General features: G+C 47.4%; 2 protein-coding genes across 8 annotated transcripts in view; both read right to left on the minus strand.

Annotated features, from left to right (window-relative positions):
* XPO4 (exportin 4) overlaps positions 1-14,064 on the minus strand; it is a 102,773-nt gene extending 88,709 nt beyond the window's left edge. Inside the window, exon 1 of one of the 4 annotated variants that reach the window (XM_074377881.1) lies at positions 13,484-14,064. Coding sequence is in view for 2 of the 4 variants with exons in the window: in XM_074377879.1 (XP_074233980.1) it covers positions 7,208-7,276 (69 nt within the window). In the remaining 2 variants the exon portion in view is untranslated. Of the gene's footprint in view, positions 1-7,207; positions 8,296-13,483 lie in introns of those variants that run through there. The other 3 variants (XM_074377879.1, XM_074377880.1, XM_074377882.1) reach the window with 3 other exon arrangements.
* Positions 14,065-23,566: 9,502 nt separating this feature from the next.
* LATS2 (large tumor suppressor kinase 2) overlaps positions 23,567-26,855 on the minus strand; it is a 32,298-nt gene continuing 29,009 nt past the window's right edge. For 3 of the 4 annotated variants that reach the window (XM_074377886.1, XM_074377884.1, XM_074377885.1), the window contains 2 exons: positions 25,095-25,534; positions 23,567-24,681 (listed from right to left, as the gene is read on the minus strand). In XM_074377886.1, coding sequence (XP_074233987.1) covers positions 24,669-24,681; positions 25,095-25,534 — 453 coding nt within the window. In that variant the 3' untranslated portion in view covers positions 23,567-24,668. Of the gene's footprint in view, positions 24,682-25,094; positions 25,535-26,855 lie in introns of those variants that run through there. The other variant, XR_012511590.1, reaches the window with a different exon arrangement.

The raw sequence follows: 26,855 nt of genomic DNA on the forward strand, positions 1-26,855 counted from the left end.
AGGCAGCACATCAAATGTGACAGGCCAGTGCCCAGGCTGCGGCAGCCCGAGGCCAGCTGCAGCAGTGTGACCAATTCGGGAACACAGGGCTCAACTCTCAAAAAGTCCCCGGGCTTAGTGTAATACTCTGGTCATCACCCTGAAATTTGTCATAGTTTTAGCTCTGAACCTGTATTTTGTAAGTGGAGCCCAGTGAGACAATGGAGCATGCGTGGGGGCTATGAAGACAGGCCCTAGCCAGGCCCACACACACACACGCCTCCAAGCAGTCTGGGGTGGGAGCTGGGCCCCCACTGGCAGCAGCACCAGGACCCCGGGGGGAGGCCGGCTTGCCTGTCCATCCCCAGGGCCTGTCCCTGAGGCACCTGCACAAACACTAACTCTCCAGCCTGAGCACTAGGACAGGAACACAGGCAGGAACTTTTTCAGTAAATTACAAAACAAAAATGTACACATGGACACTGCAATAAAGCATTTCAGGGAGTTAACACAACTCTCCAGAATTTTACTTTTCAAAGGATCTCTGCTTTTCAAAACTGCTACAGCAAAGCAAAACTACAGGCTTAGAAATTAAATTCAAAGACTGTCGCATTCAATGGAAAAGAGCACTGTTTTTTTAAATTGAAGTATAGTTGATTTACAATGTTGTGTTAGTTTCTGGTGTACAGCACAGTGATTCTGATATAGATATATATTCTTTTTCAGATTCTTTTCCATTATAGTTGGTTACAAGACACTGAATATAGTTCCTTGTGCTCTACAGTAAATCCTTGTTGTTTATCTGTCTTATTATGTAGTAGTTTGTATCTGCTAATCCCAAACTCCTAGTTTATCCCTTCCCACCCCCTTTCCCCTCTGGTTACCGTAAGTTTGCTTTCTATGTCTGTGGGTCTGTTTCTGTTTTGTAAATAAGTTCATTTGTATTATTTTTTTAGATTCCACATATAAGTGTTATCATATGATATTTGTTTTTCTCTGATTTACTTCACTTAGTATGATAATCTCTGGGTCCATCCATGTTGCTGCAAATGGCATTATCTCATTCTTTTTTATGGCTGAGTAATATTCCTGTGTGTGTGTGCGCGCGCGCGCGCACGCACGTACAAAATATAAAAACGTCTTCTTTATCCCATCATCTGTCCATGGACGTTTAGGTTGCTTCCATGTCTTGGCTGTTGTAAATAGTGCTGCTATGAACACTGGGGTGCATGTATCTTTTCAAATTGGAGTTCCCTCCAGATATATGCCCACGAGTAGGATTGCTGCATCACATGGTAACCCTTTTTAGTTTTATAAGGAACCTCCTTAGTGGCTGCACCAATTTGCATTCACACCAATAGCATAGGAACGTTCCTTTTACTCCACACCCTCACCAGCATTTATTATTTGTAGACTTTTTTATGTGGCCATTCTGACCAACGTGAGGTGATACTTCTTTGTAGTTTTGATTTGCATTTCTCTAAAAATTAGCAATGTTGAGGGGAAAAAATTCTATTTTAACTAAAGCCCTGGATGAACCATTTATTAATGAGAAGACAATTTTACTTTTTTTTAATTGAAGATACAATGGAAGAATGCAGAAGTACTTTTAATTACATACAAATAATTAAACTTTTGGTTCCTTGTATGACATCTACAAGTAACTAAGAACTGTCACAGGAAATGTTAAAATATTGATAAACCTACACCTAAAATTAAAGTCAAGCACACGTCACATTGACTTCTATGAAGAGTTAATAGAAAAAAATGTTCTGCAAGAATAATCGGCTCTAAATGTACCAAAGTTTACATCTGTAAATAGGAAAAGCTGGCCCTCTGTTCTACATCCATGAATTCAAACCACCACAAATCAAAGTACTTGGGGAAAAAATTCCAGAAAGTTTCAAAATGCAAAACCTGAATTTGCCTTGCACTGGCAAGTATTTATGTAGTATTCACATTGTACTAGGTGTTACACGCAATCTAGAGATAATTTAAAGTATAAGGGAGGGTGTGTGTAGGTTATATGCGAACACCACCATTTTATACAAGGGACGTGAGCATCTGTGGATTCTGGTCGGATGGGGGTGGGGGGGTCCTAGAACCAATCCCGTGCTGATACCAAGGGACAACTGTTCACAGAAATGTATCACCACACTGTCACAGCCTATAAAGTGTAAGAGCTCTAGTAACAGTTGCATTAGCAGAAGGATCCTACTTAAAATAAAAAACTGCCAAAACTTAAGTGTAGGCACCTTTCTTGGGCCCACACTCTATCTATGGAGTGTGTAGCTCCCTGAATAAATCTACTTTCATTTAAAATATATTTGCAATCTTGCATTTGTTGAAAGCAACAGACATCACTTTCAATTATACTGATGGAAAATGAAACTGCCAAAAGCGAAACTTTTGATGGCCTAATAGATTTGCAGAAAAACATGCCAAAGTTATCTTATGACCAATCAAGATACCACATAAAATATTATTTATTGTATATTATAAAATAACACATTATTCTTCTACAACCTATGTGTATTGTTACTCAAAGCACTATTACTCCTACTGTGTTTTATAAATAATAAGACACTTTTAAAGGAAAAAGCTTTATATTTTAGAAGCTCTAATGGCACTTTTCCCTTCTTTTTGAAACAAGAGATACCACATTTTCATGTTACATGGAGCCTGGATGGAAGACAAAAGACAGTAAAAAGAAACAGCCTTATGGCTAAAACTCGAGGAGGGGCCAGCAAGCAGGCTGAGGGCTCAGTGCCCCACTGAGGGAGCCCCTGAAGTGAGAGGGCAGAAGGAGACAGGCCTAAGAAACGGAACCTTTAGAGTTGAGGCAGGAGTCTGCAGTTTTCACAGTCACCCTGAGACTCATTATGCACCTCCTAAATTTTGAAAGCCCCTAGTCTGGCATATCCCCACAATTACCAATGAATAGAGTGTGGCCTGAGAGTAAATCCCTGTCTCTGCTTCAGGATAAAGTGTACCGATTTCCTAACAGCTCTTTCTCAAGACTTTCTTTTCCTTTCATTTGCTAGCCTGGTTATGCTTTACAAGCAGTGATTAAAGAAATCTGCAGAAAAAACATTCAAACTACTTTATTAAAAACAGAAATTGAGGACTTTCGCCACTTTCAATTGCATTTCCTAGAGAGCCACTCTTAAAAGTTTAGTATATACCTTCTGACTCTGTTTTAATGCATATATAAGCATATGCAGAGTTTTTTTATTTAGGAAACAAAACTAAAATCATATGTTCTGTTCCCCGTTTATTTTGAGTGTCTTTCCACGTCCGTTCAGATCTTTTCATCAAAAACGCTATCCGTGTTGGATCCACGTTTCTTCACGGTTCCCTAATGCCCTACGGTATGGAATACTGTGCTTTATGTAACCAATTCCTTCCAGCTGGAGATTCACATTATTTCCGTTCTTTGCTACAGCAAGGTATACATACAACAGGTTTTCGTATGCGTGCAAGTATTTCTGGAGGCCAAATAAATAGCTAGAGGTGAAATCGCTGGGGCCAAAGCTAATGTTGATTTTTAAGGCTTCTGTAACAGACTGCCAACAGTTAGGGAACTTTTACTCCCCCAAAACACCCTTCTGCCCAGCTTGCATTTCTTACTATTCAGAAAGGTATCACTAAGGTTTTTTTAATCAAGGTTAATATTTATAGTATACCATTTATACCAAAAAATAAAAAAAAAAACCCTATACAATGTAGATCGTAAAAGCACAGGAAATAAGGTCATAATATATTCAAACTTCATACAGACTGCTTAGGGAGGGGACTGAGTGGGGAAACAGCAAGGAGGCAGGCTCACTTTTTATTCTAGATACTGTGTGTTGTTGATACACTTTAAAATAATACCTTCCAGCATTACTAGCATAATTCCTAAACGACATAAAATGTGTCAGCAACACCAAATTTTTAGGTCCTTGAGCATAACCTGCTAACTTCACTCAGTCAGACTCTCACTGCTGGCAACGTTAGCGCAGACGTGTGGTTGACTTTACTTACTCTGCTATGTTTTCATATCCTCTCAAAATGTATGGTTAGGTATCTTAAGCAAAAACCAACAACTGGAATCTTTTTGGAAAAGAAAATTTCAGGACATATTTAAATAATGTTCCATTTATACAATGTTTTCAGGATAGATAATGTCACTTGCATACTGCTACTAATTTTAAAAAACCCTTCCTCATTCCAGTTTGTTCACTTTCAAATTTATTTTCTAGCAAGTAATCTTGAATCAGAAGATTAAGCAGTATTTAAAACCATCTACAGAAAATATTCCTTATTAGTACTATTGGGGGGGAAATCAGTCTTCTGTTGAGACCCATTAAAATTCATAAACATCTTTTTCACTCTAAAGGTCTAACATACTACTTTGTTGGCAGCTTATCCAATAACCCAAACGGGACTGAAGATAGATGTTCACAATGAAGCAACTGCAATATTCAAGAACACTTTGACACTTCCCATCAAGTAATAAAACATAGTATTCATGGTTTTATAATACACTGACTTCAAGAAGCAGCATGGCTGAGTACAAATTTTAAAAGGGCTCTGAAAAGGAGGTCTGGTGACCTGGGGCCTGGAACACTCTCATCACCAATCTGCTCTGTGACCTGCCTTTGGCAAGTCATTTCTACCTCTCTGGGCCTCAGGTTCCCCATCTGCAGAATGGAAGAGAGAACACATAAGCTAGGTTATTTTTCAGGGTCTGTTTCCTGAGAAAGGCTGACAAAAGATGTAGACCCTATCACCAAAAATGTAGGCCTGCACCCCAAAATGCACTTCCGTTCCCTTCTGCTACCCACTGTGAATTCGCTAAGCCCTCTGCACTGAAAGAGTCTGAGGTGGTCCTACACACTAAAACTCTGTGCTGATTTTCCCTAAAGAAATACACGGACTGCCAAACAGGAAAAGTAAGCAAAAATAATTGTGAAAGACATCACTGATTACTTTGAATCCTAAAACATATTAACAGCTAAAATACACAGTAATTTTCTACAAACAAGATTTCCTCAGATGGTCATTCACCTGACCCACAGACAATAAATGCCAAAATCACCCACTCTTTTTTAAATCTTCCAGTGTTAACTGAAGGAGATTTAACATTCTTAACTATCCCCAAATGAATTAGTTTACCTGCTCCCTAGCCCCACTACCCTACAGGTTAAGAACCACAGACTGGTAACAGACAGAGTTGAGTGGGAATCCTCACTCTACAACATTTCTCGAAAATTTGGGTAAATTACTTGGCTTCTACATGTTTCAGTCCCGTGGTCTATTACATGAAAATGAAAGTAATAACCACCTCATAACTATTGAGAATTAAATAAGGTAATACATGTAAAGTGCTTGGCATAGCGCCTCACACTAAATAAAATGTGAGTCACTGTTACTGACTGTAATACAATGGGATGCAGCTCTCATACTGAGAAATCGTGCAGTAACTGCTACTGCAACACGTTTCTGGTACACATTTTTGAATAGTTTAAGTGGACATTTCTAAAAAGGAATTCCTAATTTTAATAACACTTTTTTCAGTACTCTTCTGCTCTGGAAAAGATTAAAGTATGTAAAGGGATGTATATATTTATATAACATAGAGAAGAGGTGGTGGGAAGCAGGAGAGGTAAGAGTGGAAAGAGGCCCAGCTTTACAGCCCCAGACCTGAGTTCTAGACCTAATTCAGCCACTTAAACTCTCTCAACCTTGTAAAGCCGTTGCAAGGATGAACAAAGTATGGGAAGCACCAGGCACAGTACCCCCGTGTAGAATGCACTCAATAAACAGGACTTCATACGGCTCTTCTCAGCTACTCCCTTACAGGTGACGACAAAACAAGCTCTTCTGGGGGGGAGAGGCGATACTGACTAGCACGAATACTAACATTCAGGTGAGCGAAGGGCACTTATTTTATATTATCAATTTAAGTACTAAAGCAGTGTTTTGGGGGTCACATACTCTTTCCAAAGTCAAATGAAATGAAATGGAGCCCCTAGCTCCTAGAAACTTTACAGGTATTTCAGGAAACGCTGTATGTCAGAGACTTTAAGCACCTTATATTAAGGGGGACAGTAGCTAGTCTTTTCTGGATTTAACCTACAAGAGTCTAAAAATGTTATCAAGTCAGTGTTATGACAAAAGGATTCACTTAACTTCACTCACAATGCATAAGTAAATCCTGCTTTTTATTAGCCTTCTCAGTTTCACGAGCTAACTTTCATGATCTGGTGGTGTGTGTGAAAACAAAACTTCATAAAAGAAACTACAAACGACGCTGTAATTAGCTCAAATATTTTTAAATGTGATGCACGAACACAAAACCCAAGCATCGAGCCAAAAGGTAACAAAGCTGGCTGCATTCAATTCTTAGAAAGGCTGAGTCAATTCAAGCAATCAAGGAGCCTCTAACTTTCAAAAACATCTACAAACACGGAAGTAGTAAAAACAAAAACAAAACTGAGCCAGCAAATACACAGTTTATTGAGTGACTGAATATGGTTAATCCTTACTTCTACTCCCTGCGTGGAATGCTTGCTTTATTCTTTGACTCGGCCTTACCTACTTCTTGTACCCTAGTCACCAAAACTGCTCACTGTATTGCAGTGTGAGAAAGAAATCCACGAGGGCCGTACACCCAACTCTCCTCAACGCGCGACCGCAGGGAGCTCAGTCCTAGACCAAGTTTTGCCCCAGTGACCTTGGTCCCAAAGATTCCCTCCTTCCCCGCCGCCGGTCCTCCACGTGCAGCGGCTGCGGCCGCCCCGGCCGCCCCGGCCGCTGCAGGTCGGAAAAAGCGCTCGAGGAGCCGAGGCAGGAGCGGGACGAGGGTTGCTAACAGCATCCGGGACGGACCACCCCTCCGCCGCCGACACCAACTCCCCGGCGGGGCGCCCGCGCCCCGACCTGGCTCCCGCCTCCCCTCGCCCCCGCGCGGGGAGGGCCGCTGCACAGGAAACCCCTTCCCACGGGCCCCGACTCCGCGGCGCGGCCGGGGCGCCGGACAACCAGGGGAGGAAACAGGCCAGCCAGGAGCGCGGAGGTAGGCGCGCGGCGGAGGGAGAGCCCTGCGCCACGCCGCCGCCGCCGCTTCCAGTCCTGGGGCTCCCGGGCGCCCGGCCGGTCTCTAGCCCGGCGGGCGCAAAGGCCGAGCGAGGCAGCACCGCCGGGGGCCGCGGGAGCGGGGCGCGGGGCCGCGGCCACTCACCATCAGAACTTTGGCCGCGTTCTCCAGCTGAGCGATCACTTCTGGGGGCCCCAGCGCCGCCGCCATCATGGTCTCTCTTCAATGACGCGCCATGCGCTGCATTCTGGGAACGGGCGCCCGGCCGGCCAATCGCGCGGCGCCCCGGACTGGCGCGCTCCCGACGTAGACACGGGGTCGCGGGGTCACGGGGCGAGGGCGGTGGGCGGCGGGGGGAGGCGCTTCCCCGGCCGCGACCCAGCCCCGACCTCGCCCGCGCCCACGCCCGGCCCCGCACGCTCGCCGGGCGCCTCCGTCCCGAGCTTGCGCTGTGCGGCCGCGGGGGCTCCGCGCTCCCGGGACCTGCGTCCACGTCTGTGTGCGAGACTCCACCGGGACGCGCATCCTTTCCCCTCGCGCCTCCCCTTCCAGGGAGGGAGAGGCCGGCCTCCGTGAGCGCAGCGCCGCGCAGGGCCCGGGCGGCCGTGGGCGGGCCTCGGGGTGGGGGCGTCTGCCGCGGCGCCGGGCGGGTCCCGTGACCACCGTGCCCCGGTGCGTCGGGCTCGCATTCGCAGCAGCCTCCGCTGTTGGGAGCCCCGTTCGGATGAGGGGTTTGCTTTGCCTGAGCCGACATCTCCTTCCCCTAAGCGGCTACCTTTCGCTGCGCTCTGCTGCTTGGGGCTACACAGAAAGTGAGATTCACTTCCGTGTTAGCGAGTTTCCTCTGCCAAAAGCTCCCCATAGTTCTTCCAGTTATACGTGAGCCGTACTTTTGAGGGTTTCCTTTTTAAGTCACTGCAACCGAAATGCATTATTAGCGGCATTGAAAACCAGGTTTCTCATATTTGGCATCCGTACAGCTTGAAGTTGAGGAAGTAAATTAACAAGAGTTTATTGCTAGAGAGACAAAGGAATTATTTACAGAAGGGCAAGGTGAGCGCAGTGGCCCTTTTTAAGAATTGTGTGAAACTGAGTTAACGCCGTGCCTGACATACAGGATGCATTCAGTCAACGTTTCACTAAGTACAGGCTTTCTTAACTTCACGATTTTTCAACTTTTCGATGGTGTGGAAGTGATAAAATATTCATTAGAAACCGTTTCAAATTTTGATCTTCTCCCAGGCCCGCCCAGTACCCTCCTGGCTCCTAATCTGCCGCACAGTCACAAGCGTGAACAACCGACACCCTTAACAACCATTCTGTTTTTCACCTTAAGTACGGCGTTCAGTTAATTACGTGAGATATTCAACACTTTGTTGTGAAATAGGCTCTGGGTTAGACGATTTTCCCAACTGTCCATGTTGTCCGCCTTAAATGTGCACCATGTTAATATGTCAATTGTATCTCCTTACACCATATACCAAAATTAACTCAAAATGGATCAAAGACCTAAAGTGATAAAACTCTTAGAAAATGGATGAATGGATAAACAAAATGTAGTGTAGACAGACGTACGATGAAATACTAATAAGCTTTAAAAAGGTAGGAAATCCTGTCACACGCCAAAGCAGATGAACCTTGAGGACATAACACCAAGTGAAATAAACCAGTCATGAAAAGACAGACTGTGATTCCGCCATGTGAGATTCCTCTAGTAGTCAGATTCATGGAGACAGTGGGACGGTGGTTGCCAGAGGGTGGGGGGAGGAATGGGGAACAGTTGTTTAATGGGGACAGAATTTCTGTTTCGAAAGATGAATAACAATGTGAATGTACCTAACACTACCAAATTGTGCACTTAAAAATGGTTAAGATGGTACATTTTATGCTACTGTGTTTTTTTAAACCACAATCTTTTTAAGATCAATGTAAATAAACATCCCATTTTTCTTGTGAAATTTGACTGCTTTGCTTAAAAAATAAAATAATTGGAAAAAATATTTTCATAATAAATCGAATATATTACTTGCTTGTTCACTATCTGTCGGTGTGAAATGAACAATGGAATTTTCCAAATACATGATATGTGACATCATAACACAGTAAATGTGGAGACGTGTGAGCATGTGGTTTTCTCCTTTTGAGACAGACATTAAAGACACTTCTGAAAATGTAAAAACAGTGGCACTCCTCTCGCTAAATTTTTTGTTTTAGAAAGTTACTTTTCATATAAATGTGTTAGGTGAACTTGTAGTGAGTTTCCAATTGTTCTTTCAAATGAATTGATATTTTTTAATTTCTCAATTTTAACTTTTTATACAGTAAATAGCAATAAATACAACCCACATATACAAAAGCTCTTTGGAGTCATCAATAAGGTTTTTTTCTCCCCCTTCATATTATTAGTTTAATGTCTGATTCTTTTAAATGTTCAGATTATTTAAGGGACTATAACTTTAATTTTTTAATGTTATAATTAGTCATGAGATTCACTACTAGTAATTAAAAGGCCACATCTTCAAATGATTAAAAGAAAACAAGATTTATAGTCTAATGTGCTCTGTGAAAAATAGAAAAAGTACCAGAAACTGAACCTTTAAAGTGTTTCCAAGAGAAACAAAAGCCAGGGAAAGGCTCTTCTGGACTAACTGCCAACAACCACTGTCAAACCCACGTTGAGGGGAGAGTACAGCTCAGTGGTAGAGCGCATGCTTAGCGTGCACGAGGTCCTAGGTACCTCCATTAAAAAATAAAAATTAAACAAAAAAATCCACATTGACCGTGATTGTGAGCCTCACTGAGTCAACAACCACAATGCGGAGGGTGCTCTAAATTCAGCCATTTGTCTTGCGAATACAAAGCTGTGGACCCTGAGCGCAAGAGGGTCAAGGTGTCTGATGCACGCTGTAAATCCATTTGTCAGCCTTGCCGTGCTGGGTAGGTCACCAACCAGGAGTAAGTAGTTTATTCACAGGTAGGTGGCACAGTATCAGGGTAGCACCGCCCTACTTCCAGAGCCCTTCCTTACAGGAAGATGGATGAATCATGCAACAGAGAGAGCATTCTGCTTTACTTGAGAATCAGGAGAGGGAAAAAAGTCTCTCTTTACAAGGCATCTCTGAAGCCCAGACTAGATGGGACACTTCATGAGAACAGTTCCCTTTGCTGTAGAAGACACTTGGTCTAGAAAATGCTAAGGAATCTGATAACCCAGGAGTACTGAAACCATCCAGGGTAGCGCATAGAACTGAGTACTACGGTGTGAAATTTACAGGAACTTAGTGTATTTCCCCAGAAATAAAAATATGGGAAACAAGGGAAATACCTCTTTAGAATATTTCCTTTTGCACAGAAGGTATATTTCTGCACACGTGATATGCCTGTGAAATGCTACTATTCGGAGTTCTGATATTAAATACTTGATTAATATCACAGTTTTGATGTGTGTGTATCAAAGTAATTGCAAAACGTCATCAGTGGCTTTGTCCCTTCTGCTCTCCCAACTTGCCATCTTAACATTTCTTTGTGAACCAGTTTACTTCTAGAACATAAAACCAGGCATTCTTCATGCTGTTGAACTCTACAGCACCATAAGTTTAGTCTGTTTTTCTTTTATCTTCTTAATTTATACGACATGTAAAAACTTAGCAACTCTCTGATGAAGTAAAACGATTACTGGTTAGAAAACAGCCAGGGACAATATTCCACCTTCCCTATAAAGCTCAGTATTGTAAGGCACCCATCCAGTTAAAAATGTTCTGAGATTGTAATAAAGACCTCTATTTTTCCAGAGAAATCTCAGACTAGTCCTACAGCCCACCGACCTAAAGGCTTGAGTTGCTCACAGATTCCTAGGGTCTTTAAACGAAATGTCCTGCTGGCCTAGCCGCAGACTCGGCCTAAGAGGTGGCCACCTGGGGGCGCTGTGCAGGCGGAGGGTGTGGTGCCATTTGGCGGTGCGTCCTCTGACCCGTCTAGTGGGAAGGAACGCGGCATTTGACAACAGCTGGTTTGCTGGTTTGCTAACTGCCTCAGCGGGGCTGGTACCCCGGCCTCGGAGACCAGCCACACCAACCGCGTTCTGGCCTCTGCCCCATGACTGCTGCTCCCTCGCCAGGCACCTTCCCAGCCTCCTGCAGTGACAATCATCCTGTATATCCAGCAACACTCAAGCCCACCTCTTATCAAAGCCCCCAACCAGCTCTCCCGACTCTGTCCCTACACATTTACTTAAAAGGAATAGTCATATTTGAGGTAAAACTTTTTTCTGTAGTCTCTGGCGCAAGTCTGATGAAAGCAATGCCTGTAGGACGTACTAGCTGAATCATCTAATCCCATCTGCTTTATGCTGTAGGTCTGCAAAGAACCTATGATAAACTTCTGCAGAGCCTCCGATGGGTTTTAAAACAGTCAAGCCTCAACGCTAAGGATTCAATACGTGCAAAGTGGTGCTTCGCACATACGCTGAACGCAATGCCACCCGTAAAACTGTGTGTAGGAAACGAACGGTAGGTGCCTGTAATTCCGGAAGAGTAAGCCATGCCGTTCCAGGGTCCCTGGACAATTGTCCAGCTTCTTATCCCTCTGGGAGGGGGAAGGACACATAATGCAGATTTGCCTTCACATCTAAAAATCTGAACATTTATCACTTCTGAGTGACTATGTAGGTTCAACAGCACCTTCCTAGAATGCATAGATATAAAAAGAAATCACTAAAAGAAAACATTGCAATTTGCCAGTGATTTAATGAAGAATCCCTATTTTCCTCTCTGTGGAAACAGAAATTTTGTGGACCCTTTAAGGTGAGCACCAATCTCACTTGCAAAAGCACATCACCAGCGCCCCCTGCTGTCTGCCGGCTGGGCCCTGCACCCAGGAGCTATGGCACTTTCTGGACTAAAATACCGTACAGAATTCAGGATAAATGATCAGTGGATTAGGCACAGGCAAGTACGTTCTGTATGTATATTCTAGAGTAAAGGAAATCAAACCCCCAAACACACCTGTACAAGCGTATTTCTACATATATTCTTATTATCTTAGTATCTGTTTCTGTTTCAGCTGTGATCATGTAACCTATTGTTGGAAAGAAGTAGGACTTGAAACATTTCTTTACTTGGTGTGAACTCCCATGGCCCAGAAAAGAAACATGTAAACAAAAATCTGCTCAACAAAATTCAGATGATCTCTGGTAACGTTATTTGTGGAAGGTCAGGGCAGAACCACCAAGCCTTTCAGGAATGCTGAAGCCTGCAGACGTGAACCTATGCTGATCAAAATAAGTAACAACCTCAACAGAAGATTCCCAACCCTGTGGTTGCCTCTGTCTTTAACTGAAGCCTGCATCTCTAGGTCATCAGTTCTTTAAGGTCAAAACTCTGGGGCAAAAACTAGTAATTTAATTAGGAAGAAAATCTGCAGTTGTATGTAGAGTAACAACTTAATATTCTTTCCTTAGCCTTAAAGTGTTTCTCATTCCAAGTATCAAAGCCTTCTTGAAATCTCCAAGAGGGGTCGTAGTTACTTCTCTTTAATAAAAGTAAACAGGCGAGGAGGGTATAGCTCAGTGGTAGAGCACGTGCTTAGAATGCGTAAGGTCCTGGGTTCAGTCCCCAGTACCTCCATTAAAAAGTAAATAAAGTAAACTCAGTTTCCTCTCCCCAGAATACTTTTTAAAGTAAATAATAATTTTATACTGTATAGCACAGGGAACCATATTCAATATCTTGTAACCGATGGTGAAGAATACGAGAATGAATGTATGTATGTTTCTAAGTGACTGAAGCACTGTGCTGTACACCAGAAACTGACACATTGTAAACTGTACTTCAATAAAAATATTTTAAACAGTAAATAATAATTTAAAAAACACTCCTAGATCCACCTAAAAAGTGCATTCTTAGTTTCTATACCGTTCCTTTCCTAATATTTATATACCTAGGTACCTCATCTACGTATTTCACTGGTTCCTAAAGACCCCGGACAAGTTAATTTGGAAAAAGGAACCCTTTGTATTTTTATAAAACAATCATTTTGGGGTAAAGAAAGAGTAGTGATCCAAGAAAAAGCACCACGTCAGCAGTGCTGCTGCGGGCCGGGGGCACGGGTGGCTCAGGGGCACAGGGTCTCTTCTGGCTGCAGTGCCCTCCGGGTGTGGCGGGCAGATTCTTCAACTTCGGATGCATTCTGCACAAGTGACTTGGTACCTTAAGTGGGAGTGTCAGGGGGCATCAGCCCCCGTTTTTCCTTTTTCCTGGCATCTCAGGTGTTGGAGAAAGAAAGAGGGTGGGAGACAGAGGTCTCCTGTGACCCACCCTCATAGCTGCAGGCGCAGACCTGAAGCTTCGAACGATGTGCACGACGTGGGGGGCCCTCGAGGATGGAAGTGGAAATGGGCTCAGGCAGGCGAGGGGCACTCACCTCGTGGAGCGCCACCCTCCCGCTGGGCGTCCCGTCTCTCAGGCCCACCTGACGGACGCGAGCTCCGCTCCGTGCAGGGGTCCTCCCCGCGCTGCGCCGCCGCGGTGCCCGGCCGGGCCTCCGAGGGGCTGGGAGGAGTCGGCCAGCCCCGACACGGCACGTCCGGCCCCTCGCCCGGGCGCCGGCTTGCCTTGGTGTCGGGGCTCCCACATGCCTCTCAGAGCAGGAGCCCTGGGCCCTGGCCGCCGCCGCCGCGGCGGCCGCGAGCTGTTCCCCGCCCTCCCCGAGCCCTTGTCCCGCCGCAGCCCCCCTTCTCCGACTCGCGTGACGCGGGCTCCTGATCAGCAGCCACTCCGGCCGAAGTGCAGCCGTGGCCGAGCGCGTTCACGCCGCCGGGGACGTGAGCGGGTCCAGGGAGGCGACGGCCGGCGCCGCGCACGTCCCCGGGCGGCTCCCCGAGCCGGAGCCTGGAGCTCGTCACATCTTCCGTGCCTGCCTCTGGGCCAGAACGAAGGAAGAGCCTGCAGGAAACACCATGTTGCGTACTTATTCAAACTACGGAAGTGAACTGTTCAGAGTGAAATGACGTTCGCAGGCGGCGTCATGGAATCGGCGCCCTCGGGAGCAGGAATCGGCACGACTGTTCCAGAAACCCTCCTGGAAACGTGAAACAGGAACCTTAAAGCTGTTCTTGAGGATTTAATCACAGATGCAGGAAAAGACCTGTGTGCAAAGATATGCCTTTTTTTTTTTTTTTAAGAAACTTTCTCTGCGCGGCGCCTGGGCCTTCGGACCGCTCTGCGGCCTCGGGGCCGGCAGGGTGTCTCCACCCAGCAAGCGCCGGACACCACGCCGTCACCACGCCGAACTGCCCTCGCTCAGGAGGTGGCAGCCCACGCGCGGGGGCGGGGCGAGCGAGAGCTCTGGGTCTGGCTTTAGGGGGTCACGTAAGGGTCTGCCGTGAACGCAGAGAAAAGAAAGGGGCTTCTGCAGGGACGGGACAGTGCGGGACTGATCGAGGGAGAGGAGGGACAAGCCAGGAACGGTGTGTTACCAAAGGCTGGGCCCTGGTCCAGGATACTTGTCCAGAGGGCGCCAGGGCCCTGACTGTGGGGCCAGTCGGGAAGCCGAGGGGCTTGGGGCTGGGCCCCACCAGGACGGGACCCCTGCTGTGACCCGTGCAAGGAGCCCGCAGGGGCTCAGCCAGGTCCCCCGACTGTGACTTGAGAAGGCAGTGCGCTCTCGCTCGGCCGCCTCCTGCCCTGAGGCTGCACCTGTCCCGGGCCAGCCGCTCCACGCGTCCCAAGACAGCCTCCTGCCCCCAAAACACGCCTGGCCAGCTGGGGGGCCTCCTGCCCCTTCCCCGGCGTTCAGACACCCCACTCACCACTCTGTACAACTTCTCCCCCGGTGGGAACAGAGACGAGGACCCGGGAGGGAAGACAGGCACGTGGCCACGCTCAGACATACAAGCTCTCTCCTGTGTTTGCCATTCTGAGCAGACTGGGCGTGCGTCCTTTTCTAAAGAAACATTAGTCACGTTAGAACGATGTGGTAAAATTAAGATGTTCCTTTTTTGAAGGGTGAGCGGTGGGGAGGTAACCAGGTTTATTTATTTACTGGGGGTGCTGGGGACTGAACCAGGACCTCTTGCACGCTAAGCACGTGTTGTACCTCTGGGTTCTACCCTCCCCCAAAGTGCTACACCGACTTCCTACTACTTGTAGCATCATATTTACAAGTAAAGCTTTGTAACTTTCTACTTGCGTTACTATCTTAACTTGGTTCAGCCCTCTGGCAGTGCTGACAAACGTCGTAAGAAATCACAGTCCTGCCCTTGGGTTCCAGACGACACTGAAGTCTTGCCCAAGATTTAGACGTGACAGGCCGAACCAGTACTGCTACGAGCAAACCTGCAACACATCCTGCTGTTACCAGAGAAGGGAAAAAATGTAGAGGTTAGAATGTGCTGTGAATTGTTTAGAATTTTGGAGCCAAACGTGACCTTAGATCCTAGAGCACGGCCCCCACCTCTGCCTTCTTACAATTGTGATGTAAAGCATCACACTTTCATTGTAGAGAATTTAGAAATACACAGAAAATAGGAAGAAAGAAAAAGAAAAAATGACCCACGATTGCACAACCCAGAAGCAACCATTTTTAACACTTAGTCACATTTCTTTAGCTATTGAAAATTTTGGTGTATTTTTCTTCTCTCTACATTCTGTAACGGAGATCATACTATATATAGTTTTATTCCTGCATTTTTTTATTAAACATTATATAGTGATCATTTAGCTTGTCATTAAAACCTCTCTGAAAACAGGATTTCTAAAGATTCATAAAATGTCAATAAGGCATAAAGTTACACCATAATAATTATAATTGTCTTCCTATTACTGGATGTGCAATTGCTTTTAAAAACACTACAATAAACATGTTGGAATAAATGCTTCTGTGCATAAATGCTGTCCCTATGTTTCAGTGTTTCCTTAGACATTATCATCAAGTCATTTTCCAGGAACGTTGTAACCATTTTTACTTTTATCAACAGCACATGAGTGTCTATTTCAACGTAACCACTGTAGAATCCGAATGCTATTGTTTGTAATCTCTGTCATATTGATGGGTGAAAAACAGTATTTGCGTTTGTTCAATTAACAGTGAAGATGAGGCTGAATATCATATATTTATTAGTGCCTTGTATTTCTTCTGTGAATTTCTTGTTCATTTTCTTCACCATTTTTCACACCGGGATACTAGCATTTTTCTTGTTACTTTGTAGGTGTTCATTGTACACTAAGTGCACACACTTTTTTTGGAAAAAAATTAAGTCAGAGTTTCTTCTCACATCATACATGAAATATATTTCAAATGATTAGTGAGTTAAATGTAAACATGAAGATACAGTAACACTGGAAGGAAGAGAGATCAATACTTAATTTCTGAAGAACCAGAATACATACTAAAACCTCAAAGAAAACAACATCCAACTTGACTTTATAAAAATTTTAAAGTTTCTGTAAGTTAGAAAAATTATTCATTCTTCCAATAAACAATTAGAAGGCAAATTACAAAATATTTAATTTTTTTTTTAATTTCCAAAATAGACTGCTTATTTTAATCCCAGAATTTATCACATTAAAAACATAACTATGTTGGTCCTCCCCCAGCCGACAGGGCCCCTGCTGTTCTGTGTTCTCGTTTCCTTGCAGGATGCCTGGCCAAGCTGGTGCTCAATGCAGGTCTGTGGGAGGGGAGAGAGGGAAAAAGGGAGGGGGGGAGGGAGGGGGGAGGGGGGAGGGAGGGGGAGGAACGACTCTCCTTGGGAAAGGAGCACAGACTGGCAAACAGCCCCCCTCTGGCCGAGCGCAGGGCATCCCCAGAGGAGAGGGGCTGTGAGAGCTTTTCACCAGGAGAGACTTGACGCCTTCACCCTCAGAAAGGGACACAGGCTCTTGAGTCAGAGGAGAGCGGCTGAGGCGGACCGGACGTGACCTCAGAGGGTCCTCAGAGACGCCCTTGGCGACGCTGCGTCTTTCCCTGAACTGAACCTGCACCTGGCGCGGCTGGGAAGGAGGCGCCCAGGGCCCAGGGAGCCGTCGTTCTGGGAGAAGCTTCCTGGCTCCAACCACGCCAGCCACTCTTTCAATTCACATCTTATTTTTTTCATGAAAAGAGTATAATTTATACTGAAAATGGGGGGCAGGGAGAGTACAGCTCAGTGGTAGAGCGTCTGCTTAGCTTGCATGAGGTCCTGGGTTCCATCCCCAGTACTTCCATTAAAATAAACAAGTAAACCTAATTACCTCCCCCCCTAAAAATAAAAATTAAAAATTAGAAAAAAGAAAGAAAATTGACTTGGTTCTTATTGAGTATAGCATTCTGATCTGTAAAGTTGGGGAGGCTGCAATAAGATGACGAATGCAATTAGCTGAAAATAGCCACTTTGGAAAACAGCTGGGCTATTTCTTAAAACATGAATTTGCCATATGTCACAGCAATCTTGTTTCTAGGAATCCACCCAAGAGATGAAAACATAGATCTACACACAGACGTGCATGCAAATGTTCATACAGTGATGTGCACACCAGCCAAGAAGCAGGAAAAAAGCCCAAACCTCCACCAGCAGGTGAAGAGAATGCTATTCAGCAGTGAAAAGGCACGAAATACCCTCACGTGCAAACACACAGATGAACGATCAGAGCTTCCAGGAAGAAAATGGCCTCAGCTTACAGCTGGCTGTCCCTAAAATCCAGAGCACGGGGCAAAACCCCAGCTTCTGGTGTGAAATCCCGGGAAGAGGAGATGAAATCCCGTGGGAAGGCTGACTCCAGGGCCAGCCTCCTTCCACGGCCGGTGCCCGCAGCGCAGCAGCCCAGGCAGCTCTGTCACCTGCGGTCCTGGGCAGAAGAGAGCTGCCCTGGCCCCGACGCACAGACACGGGGAAGCAGCCGCGGCCGACGCCCCTGGCGCCCTCGGGCTCCTTCCCCTGAGGGCCACGGGTTCCGTGGAGCACAATGGGGACGGACCAGGAGGACACAGACGCCCTGCTCGGAAGGCCACACACGTGACTGTGACAAGAACACGAGTGCCCGCTGTGCGCTCGGTGCAGGAAGCCTGCACTATCCCTTCCGCACAAATCGCTAACAGCAGGGGTCCTCTCGCCGGCACCAAGATCCAACACAGCACGAAAGCTCAGAAGCTTCTAGAAGACGACAAAGGACAGTTTCTTCACCATCCGGGGGACGGAAAAGCCTTCTGAAATAGAACACCAAAAGCACTAACCATAAGAGCAAAAGCATCAAATCTGGCTTCATCAAAGTCAAAGCCTTCTGCTCTCTGAATGACGCCACAAGGAAAATGGAATAAAGGACTCTCGGCACCCGCATCCGACGAGGACCCGCAGCCACACGGCACCCCTGTGCAGCGGTTTCCTGAGGCAGCTGTCTCCCATCGTGGAAGATGGCAGCTTACCTCCTTTTACGTCCGCTTGCCCTGATACCCACGCGCCCCTCCTTGGCGGAGCTGCAGGCGCCGTGGGGAGCGTGCTACTGTGCCTGCGTGGTGCCGCCTCCAGTGGGCCGTCCCACGCCCGGTCACCGCCGCCTCTCTGTGTGGCCCTGCGTTTTTCCCAGAACTAGTAATTGGCTTGTGTTGCCCCCTTGCTTAGTTTTCTGTGTACTTAACCCAAATCCAGCCCCAAACGGATCCCCAAGTGCCCTTCTGTCATCGAGGGCTGGGGGGGGGGGGGCTGCCCTCCACCGTGGTGGGCAGCCGGCGTTCGGCTCGCCCTCCGCACACCCCAGGCCCCTGCCTCCCCACCCTGGGGGGCCCGCGTCTTGGACTTGGTTTCCTCCCTCCCTTGGTGGAATGCAGCTTCCGAGAGCTGCCTGCGAAGAGTATATGGGAAGAAACGATTCTAACTTCTCCAGCGTCTGAAATGTCTTCATTTGACCCTCACAGCTGACTAAGAGCTGAGGTCTGGGTAGAGAACTTAGAGCTGCAGACCAGTATTTCCGTGAATTCTGAAGGCTCTCTTAGCAGCCTTCTGTGTGAGAGATCTTCTCAGGTTCACGCTACTCTTCAGAGGGCCACGTCTGAGGGCCAGACACCAACAGCTGCTGGGATGCACTGAGTGTGATGGTTACCTGGCTGGGCCCTCGGCCCGTGTCTTCAAGTCTCTCCCCCGCCTGTCCAGAGACCCCAGAGAAGACCAGTCCCCACCCAAGGCTGATGGCTCGTGGCCGGTGTGCTGGGAGCTGAGTGGGAAAGCGGGCTGATGGCTCCAGTGTGTGCATCCCTTTCACAGTTCTGTCCGAAACCACGCCTGTTGCCACAGCAACCCTCCAGGGTACCACCCACAGAGAACATCTTTCCCGCCTTTTTGCAGTTGGGGGAAGGTAGCCACTTCCTGGCCAGAGTTGTGGGGATGATCTGGGTAACTTCTAAAACAGACTTTCAACCAAGCCCCTTCATTTTAGCAGGGAACATTCAAGACAGATCCCATTCTGAGGCATAAAACACGTTTTTATACATTCAAAAGATGAGAAATCATAGCTCTCAGACCACAATGGAATTAAACCAGAAACCAAAAGCACAAAGATACATGGAAAATGCCAAAATACTTGGAGATTAAGCTGCATGCTTCTAAATAACACATGGGTCAAAGAAGAAATCTCAAGAAAAATTTGAAAATATTTTGAACTAAAAGAAAATGAAAGTACAACTTTTCAAAATTTGTGAGGTGTAGCAGAAGCAGTGATGAGGGAACCTGGCAGAGCTGAGTGCACTTTTATAAAAGAAGGAAAACACAAAATCCATCATCTAACCTTCACCTTAGGAGCCAAGAAGGAGAGCAATTAAACACAAAGTGACCAGAAGAAGAGAAACGATAAAGATTTGATGGAGCAAAATCAACAGAATCGAAAACAGGAGATCAGAAGAGAGAAAACAATAAACCCAAAAGCTGGTTCTTTGAAAAGATTGATAAAATCAATAAGCTTCTGGCCAGACCAGAGAGCAAAAAGAAAGAGCGAAAACACAAGTTGCTAATATCAGAAATGCAAGAGGGGATCATCGCCAGCACAGGAGCATTGAAAGGGTGAACCTGACAACCTAGATGAGATGGACCGATCCCGTGAAAGACAGCAGCTGCCAAGACTCACACGAGAGGAAATGATCTGAGCCGGCCTACATCCGATAAGGAAAGAAAATCAATAATTAATAACCTTCCCAAACAGAAAGCACCACACCCACAGGGTGAGTTCTACCAAACACTAAGGAAGAAATCACACCATTTCTCTACCATCTCTTCCAGAAAATAGACGCCAACAGAATCCATCCTAACCTACTCCGCGTGGCCGGCATTACCCTAATAGCGAAACCAGACAAAGATGTCACAAGACAAGAAAACTACAGCCCAGTATCTCTCGCAAACGTAGGTGCAAAGTCCTCAACAGACATTAGCAAATCGGATCCGAGAAAGTACAGGAAGAACCCTAACCACGGCAAGTGTGACCCGCCCCAGGCAGGACGGGCTAGTGCAGCATCCAAGCAGGCCAACGTGAAGGCAGGTAACCGACTTTCGAGGAAGGAGAAAAGGCAGTTCAGTGGGGCAAGGGTCATCTTTCCAACAACTGGTCCCAGAGCAACCAGACGGCCTCACGCACAGAAGTGATTCACAAAAGGCATGGCCCTAAACGCAGAGCACAGAACTATACACCTCCTGGAGTGCGACGGGGGAGGGAGCCCAGCTGGCCCTGGCAGTGGTGACGGCGCTTCAGACACAACGCCAAAGGCACAAGCCATGAAAGGAAGCAGCGACTACCTGGCCTTCCAGTAGGCATTAGAACCTTTTCTGTGGAAGACGCTGTCAAGAGGATATGACAAACCTTAGACTGGACGAAAACATTTGTAAGAGACACATCAGATAAAGTACTGTTGTTCAGAACATACAGAGAACGATAAGGAAACAAACCACCTGGCCAAAAAACAGGTCGAAAGGTCTGAGCAGGAACGTCAGCCAAGAAGATACGCAGACAGCACGCAGGCGCGTGGGGAGACGGTCAGCATCGCACGTCATCGGGGGATGCGAGCGACACCGCACCACACACCTCGCAGAATGACCGAAGTCCGAAGCGCTGACGTCTCCGAGTGCTGGCGAGAACGTGGAGCAGCAGGAACCCTCATTCCCCGCTGGCGGGGGACACAAGGTGGCAGCCACTGTGGAAGACAGTTCGGCAGTTTCTTATAAAACTAAACACACTCCAGTAACACGATCTAGCAACTGCATTCCTTAGTATTCACCCAAATGAGCCGAAAAATATGTCCACACAAAAACCTGCACCTGGATGTTTACAGAACTTTTATTCATAATTGCCTGAACTGGGAAGCAACCAACGTGCTCTCCCCTGGGTGAATGGATGAAGAAACTGTGGCCCATCCAGACCACGGAACATTCTTCAGGGCTGAAACAGAATGAGCTGTCGCGTCATGAAAAGCCACGAAGGAGACGTCAACACACAGAAGCGAAGGAGACAACGCACAGAAGTGAAAGTCAACCTGAGAAGGCTGACTCGCCGTGTGATTCCAACTGTACGACATTTGGAGAAGCCACAACTGTGCAGACAGAACAAAGATCAGTGGGGCTGGGGGAGGGCAGGATGAGCTGATGGAGCGTAAGTGACGGGGCTTCAGCTACACACGCAATCCGATTCAACAGCAAAAAGGAACGACATCCTGATGCGCCACAGCACGGATGGACCCTGAAGGCAGGCTGCTCAGGGGAAGGCCGGTCACCTGAGGCCACACACTGGATGATTCCACTCACGTGATGTGCCAGGAAAGGCAAATCGCAGAGACAGAAGGCGGCTTAGTGGCTGCCTAAGGGGGCAACTGGGACGCACATGACAAAGGGAGGGGGTCACGGCCCAGGGAACCAGGTCTCTTCTGAGTGATGGAAACGTTCTCTGATGGTGCTGATGCCCGTGCAAGTCTGTGAACGTACTAAAAACTGTCGAACTGTGTACTTTAAATGGGTGGATTTTTTTTATTTATGTGAATTGTATCTCATTAAAGCTATTTAAAAAAAAAAAAAAAAGACGGCCAGAGTCATTTAGAAAGTCTCCAATGTGAATTTAGAGAAAGAGCAAAACAAAGAAGCAAGCAGCAAAAACGGTAACACCAAGACGCCTGGAGGGAACAGAGGCCACGCGCAAAGCGGACGAAGAAACCCTTTAAATGTAAGGGGTAATGAACACAGACAGAAACCACGGCAGGCTGAGGAGAACAAGAACAAGCTCCTGAGAGTGAGAAAGGCGAGACCTTCACCCCCAAAGGTCTGACATGAAATCTGAAAGTAGAATAAAAACACATGGACAACAGGCGTAAGAAACTGAGAGCATCACTGAGGAGGTCCAGCCGCAGGAGTCAGAGAACCTGCGGGGAGGGTGGGGCTTCAAATATGCAAGGACACTTCCCAGGGCTGGAGGGCACTCATCTCCCGGCTGCGCCCTGCGTGCCTGGTGGACAGAGACGGTCCTGAGGGCTGCCAGGCAGGGAGAAGAGGTCCCTCAGCAGGACAGAGAGTCAGGGAGACAAAGGACTAATGCCTCCAAAACGCTGCACGACTTCCATCCTAGAATTCCATGTTTATTTATATTTTCAATAAAGTAGAAAAGGGACATTTTCAGACGTGCAAGAACTCCAGTGTTTTTCCAGACATAAATCAAGACAAATGAAGAGGCATTATTTGGCAAAACAGGACCCAACACAGGAAAGTGACCGAGAGGATTCCAAGGCGGTGGCTGTGCGCCAGGCTGGACGGGCGCTGGTCCAGGCTGCGGCCGGGCTGGGCTGGGCGCACAGCTCCTGGGGAGCAGGCTGGGGTCCGATGGCTCCGCTGCAGCAGGGACAGGGAGGGAGGGAGGGACAAAAACGCAAACACCTGTGGTTTCAGAGAAAACAAAGCAATTGAAGCAACAAGGTGATTATTAAGTTCATGTGGACTTTTTTTTTCGGTATAAAAAAGGGGCCGTAATCACATCACACACTCTCCCGACCTGGAGTCTAAGGGCAGTGAGGCCCTGCCTGGCCCGCCAGGATGGGGTCAGGGGAGGGCGTCTCCCGGGGACAGTACTGCCCGCTGGTGACCACACGATTGTAACTATTCAAAGACCAACCCAAAGTCAAACCATTGCGTTTTCTCAGTGTCTTAAAACCACCGACCCTTCCAAACCCGAGGTGGGCTATTACACTTGCCCTCCAGTTCTGCCGCAAGCAAGAGAATGAGCTCCTACGCACGACTGACCCGGCACCCCACGTGACCCACCCAGCAGTCCTGATGGGGCACACCTGTCACCACCTTCTGGCAGGGACGCTGGCTCACGGAACCACACGCTGAACTGGATGCCGAGCTGTGACCCAACACACCCCAGCCCCTCCAGGACAGGACCCGTGTGGGGGCCCCTCCCTCGTGCTCCCCTCCGGCTCCGTGGGGATCACGGGGACAGCCCGGGGGAGTCACAGTGCGCCAAGAAAAGCAAAAGTTCACAAATTCCAATAAAATCTGACTCCGAGGGATTTGGATTCAAAATTTTAATAATAAATTGTGCCAGTAGAAGCTTTTCAAAGGCAATGATATATCAATAAATAATAGTTACACTGAGTTCCTGAGAAAGAACCTACCACATGGAGTCCGTCAGAGCGTAAATACACGGCGTTACTGTGAAACAGAGAAACCACGGGCAGTCACGACACGGGCCACTCACACAAGTGTAAACCAGTACACAGGAGTCTGTTTGTGACGTTCAGACGTGGACAGACTTTTAGGTGTTGCTGCCTAGATGTACGCTAAGTAATGGCTACATGATGCGAAAACCTTCAAGGAAAATATGTGGAATAATATAATGAAAAATATGATGCATCAGATTTTAAAAAACAAAAAAGGATTGAACTTTTTACTCAAATATAAATCACTTTGAATAGGAATCATACTAATCTGAAGTAAGAATATTCTGTGTTTATCTATGCAGTTATATACACACCTGCGCTTCTAAGAAAGCATGTATGGCTTACTTTTTTTTTTATTCCAACGTCACTTTCAATAATCCTTGCAGCTTTACAAAGGTTAGAAATAAGACTGATACTTCAAAGCACACCGGAGAGGATGCGGGAGGACCTGGGGATCACGCCTCTCCGCGCCTGCGGCCAGGGCCAGGCGGAGAGCATCCCCACGGCAGGACGGACAGGGTTCCGCCAGGAACTTCATTTTTTGGCAGAGCTGAGTTCATCCCTTTTGACGTATACAAGTTTAGTCGAGGACAAGCCCCCCCAGAGAATTCAGTCACACCCAAGACACACACACAAACCTCACCGCGTCTCAGTTACACGTGCATCTCCTCAGCAAGACAGTAAGGGGCACGACCACGGCGAGGGGTCGCCACACGACGCAGCGTCACACACGGTCCAGGAGGTCTCACTCAAAGACACTTGGTAAAAACGTGTTCACAGAGCCTGCTGTGAACGGCAAGACACGGTCACTTATAAGAGAAAACCCCTGTCCACGCAGCGCTGCCTCCACACCAGACGCCTGAAGCCGCCCTGCGCGATCGCCCGCTCACACCTTCCACTCCACGCTGATGCACAACAGCGGCAGAACACGACAACAAAAGCAGCTTTAACATCATGTCGCAAGTCTGAAATGTGGGGAAAATAAAAAACAAAAACCACTGTGTGAATAACACGTATCAGTAACATCAGAACAGTGTTATCTTTTTTTTTACATTATTGCACAGAGATTTCTTATCACATGTTCTTCAGTTTTACGTCCTTCCCTAAACGTGAGCAAGTGCTGTGGGCAAAACACAAATGCAGAAGACAGCAGCACGACTGGTCAAAACCGGTCCCTATGATCTAGTCAGAAAAATGGCTGAAAACAAAATAAGTGCTCTTTCTAAACTGTACTAATTGTAAAAAATATTGTTTTAATGCCGTGAAGGTCCTCAAAAGCCAATTCAAAGCCAAGCCGACACCCCCCGGCCCCAACCAGACCCTCAGACGGAGCCCTCCGCACGAAGCTCTGTCTGGCCGGCCTGCCGGCTACACATACACGGGCTGGCAGCCCTCGGCCTGCGCCCCCGGCCCCGCCGGCTTCGGGCAGCGGAACGGGTGGCCGTTGTCGTCAAAGAACCTCCGGAAAGTGAACTCGTAGAAGGCGTGCTCGGGGTGCCTGCCGCCCGGGGAGGCGAGCGCGTCCCAGGCCTTGGTGCTGTCCTCGCTGCCGGCCTGCCAGGGGCCCTCCTCGTCCACCGGGTCGAAGTTGGAGGTGTCCATGGGGTGGCTGATCTTGGGCACGTAGGGCGCCGGCTGCCTCCGGATGTCACTGGAGAAGTCGACGGCGCCCAGGAACGGGTGGGCCTTCAGGTCGGCGGCTCCGTTCCGGCCCAGCCGGTGCTCCGCCGAGCAGCACAGCTTGGCGATGAGGTCCCGGGCCTCAGGGCTCAGCTCGGCCTGGGCGGGGATGTGCAGCGTGCTTTCCCAGTTGACCACCTGCGGGGACAACACACCGCGGGTTCCTTCCTCCTCACCCTCGCAGCCGGCGAGTGCTGCCCCGGGACGGAGGTGAGAGGACCCGACTGTGTCCCAATGTCACCACATACCAGGGAAACGCAAACCAAAACTACAGCAAGGTGTCACTCCACACTGTCATCCGAAAGTCCACAAAGGAGAAATACCGGAGAGGATGTGGAGAAAAGGAACCCTCCTGCACTGCTGGTGGGAACGCAGTTTGGTGCAGCCATGATGGAAAACAGTACGGAGATTCTGTAAAAAGCTAAAAACAGACCTGCCCAATGATCCAGCAGCGCCCTCCTGGGTGTGTATCTGGGGGGAGCTCTGATTCAAAAAGACAGCTGCACCCCAGTGTTCACAGCAGCACTATACACCAAAGCCAAGACATGGAAACAGCCTAAATGTCCATCCACAGATGACTGGATAAAGAAGTCATGGTACATTTACACAATGGAATACTACTCAGCCATAAAAAAGAATGAAATAGTGCCATTTGCAACAACGTGGATGGACTTAAGAGATTGTCATACTAAGTGAAGTAAGTCAGAGAAAGACAAATACCATATGGTATCACTTACATGTGGAATCTTAAAAAGATGACACAAATTTATTTATAAGACAGAGACAGACTTACACACATGAAAAACAAACTTACGGTTACCAGGGGGAAAGGCAGGGAGGGATAAATTAGGAGTTTGGGATTTGCAGATGCAAACTACTGTATATAAAATAGACAAAGAACAAAGTCCTGCTGTAGAGCACAGGGAACTAAATCCAGTACCTTATAATAACCTACAATGGGAAAGAGTATGAAAAGAAATATATGCACATGTGTAGCTGAATCACTACACTGCACACTTGAAGTTAATACATTACAAACCAACCATACTTCAATTAAAAATAAAAATGAAAGAAATAAACTAAACTAATTGAGAATTTTTAAAGAAATAAATATTAAAAAAGAAAAGACTGACAGTTCCATGTTGGGAGAACAGAACAGATGCACAAGGACCTGAGCAGCTACCCCGCGGTCCGCGTGGCTGTGGCACAGGTGAGGGCGCCCCAGCACACAAACCAGGAAACCCGCCTGTCACAGATGCGCGTCTCCGTGAGCAGGACGCCTAGGGCACTGCTTGCTCATGCGTGGAGCCGGGGCAAAGCAAGGCCGAAGTAAGCGGGGATGGCCTGGGGGCAGAGGTTCGAGGGCAGCTTGGACCTGAGTAGGTGGTCCAGCAGAGCCAAAGCTGTGAAATTCACAGACAAAAACAAAGGAGAATCTTCATGACACCGGATTTGGCAA

The sequence above is a fragment of the Camelus bactrianus genome, chromosome 14 (assembly GCF_048773025.1).
Source record: "Camelus bactrianus isolate YW-2024 breed Bactrian camel chromosome 14, ASM4877302v1, whole genome shotgun sequence".
Taxonomy (NCBI): domain Eukaryota; kingdom Metazoa; phylum Chordata; class Mammalia; order Artiodactyla; family Camelidae; genus Camelus; species Camelus bactrianus.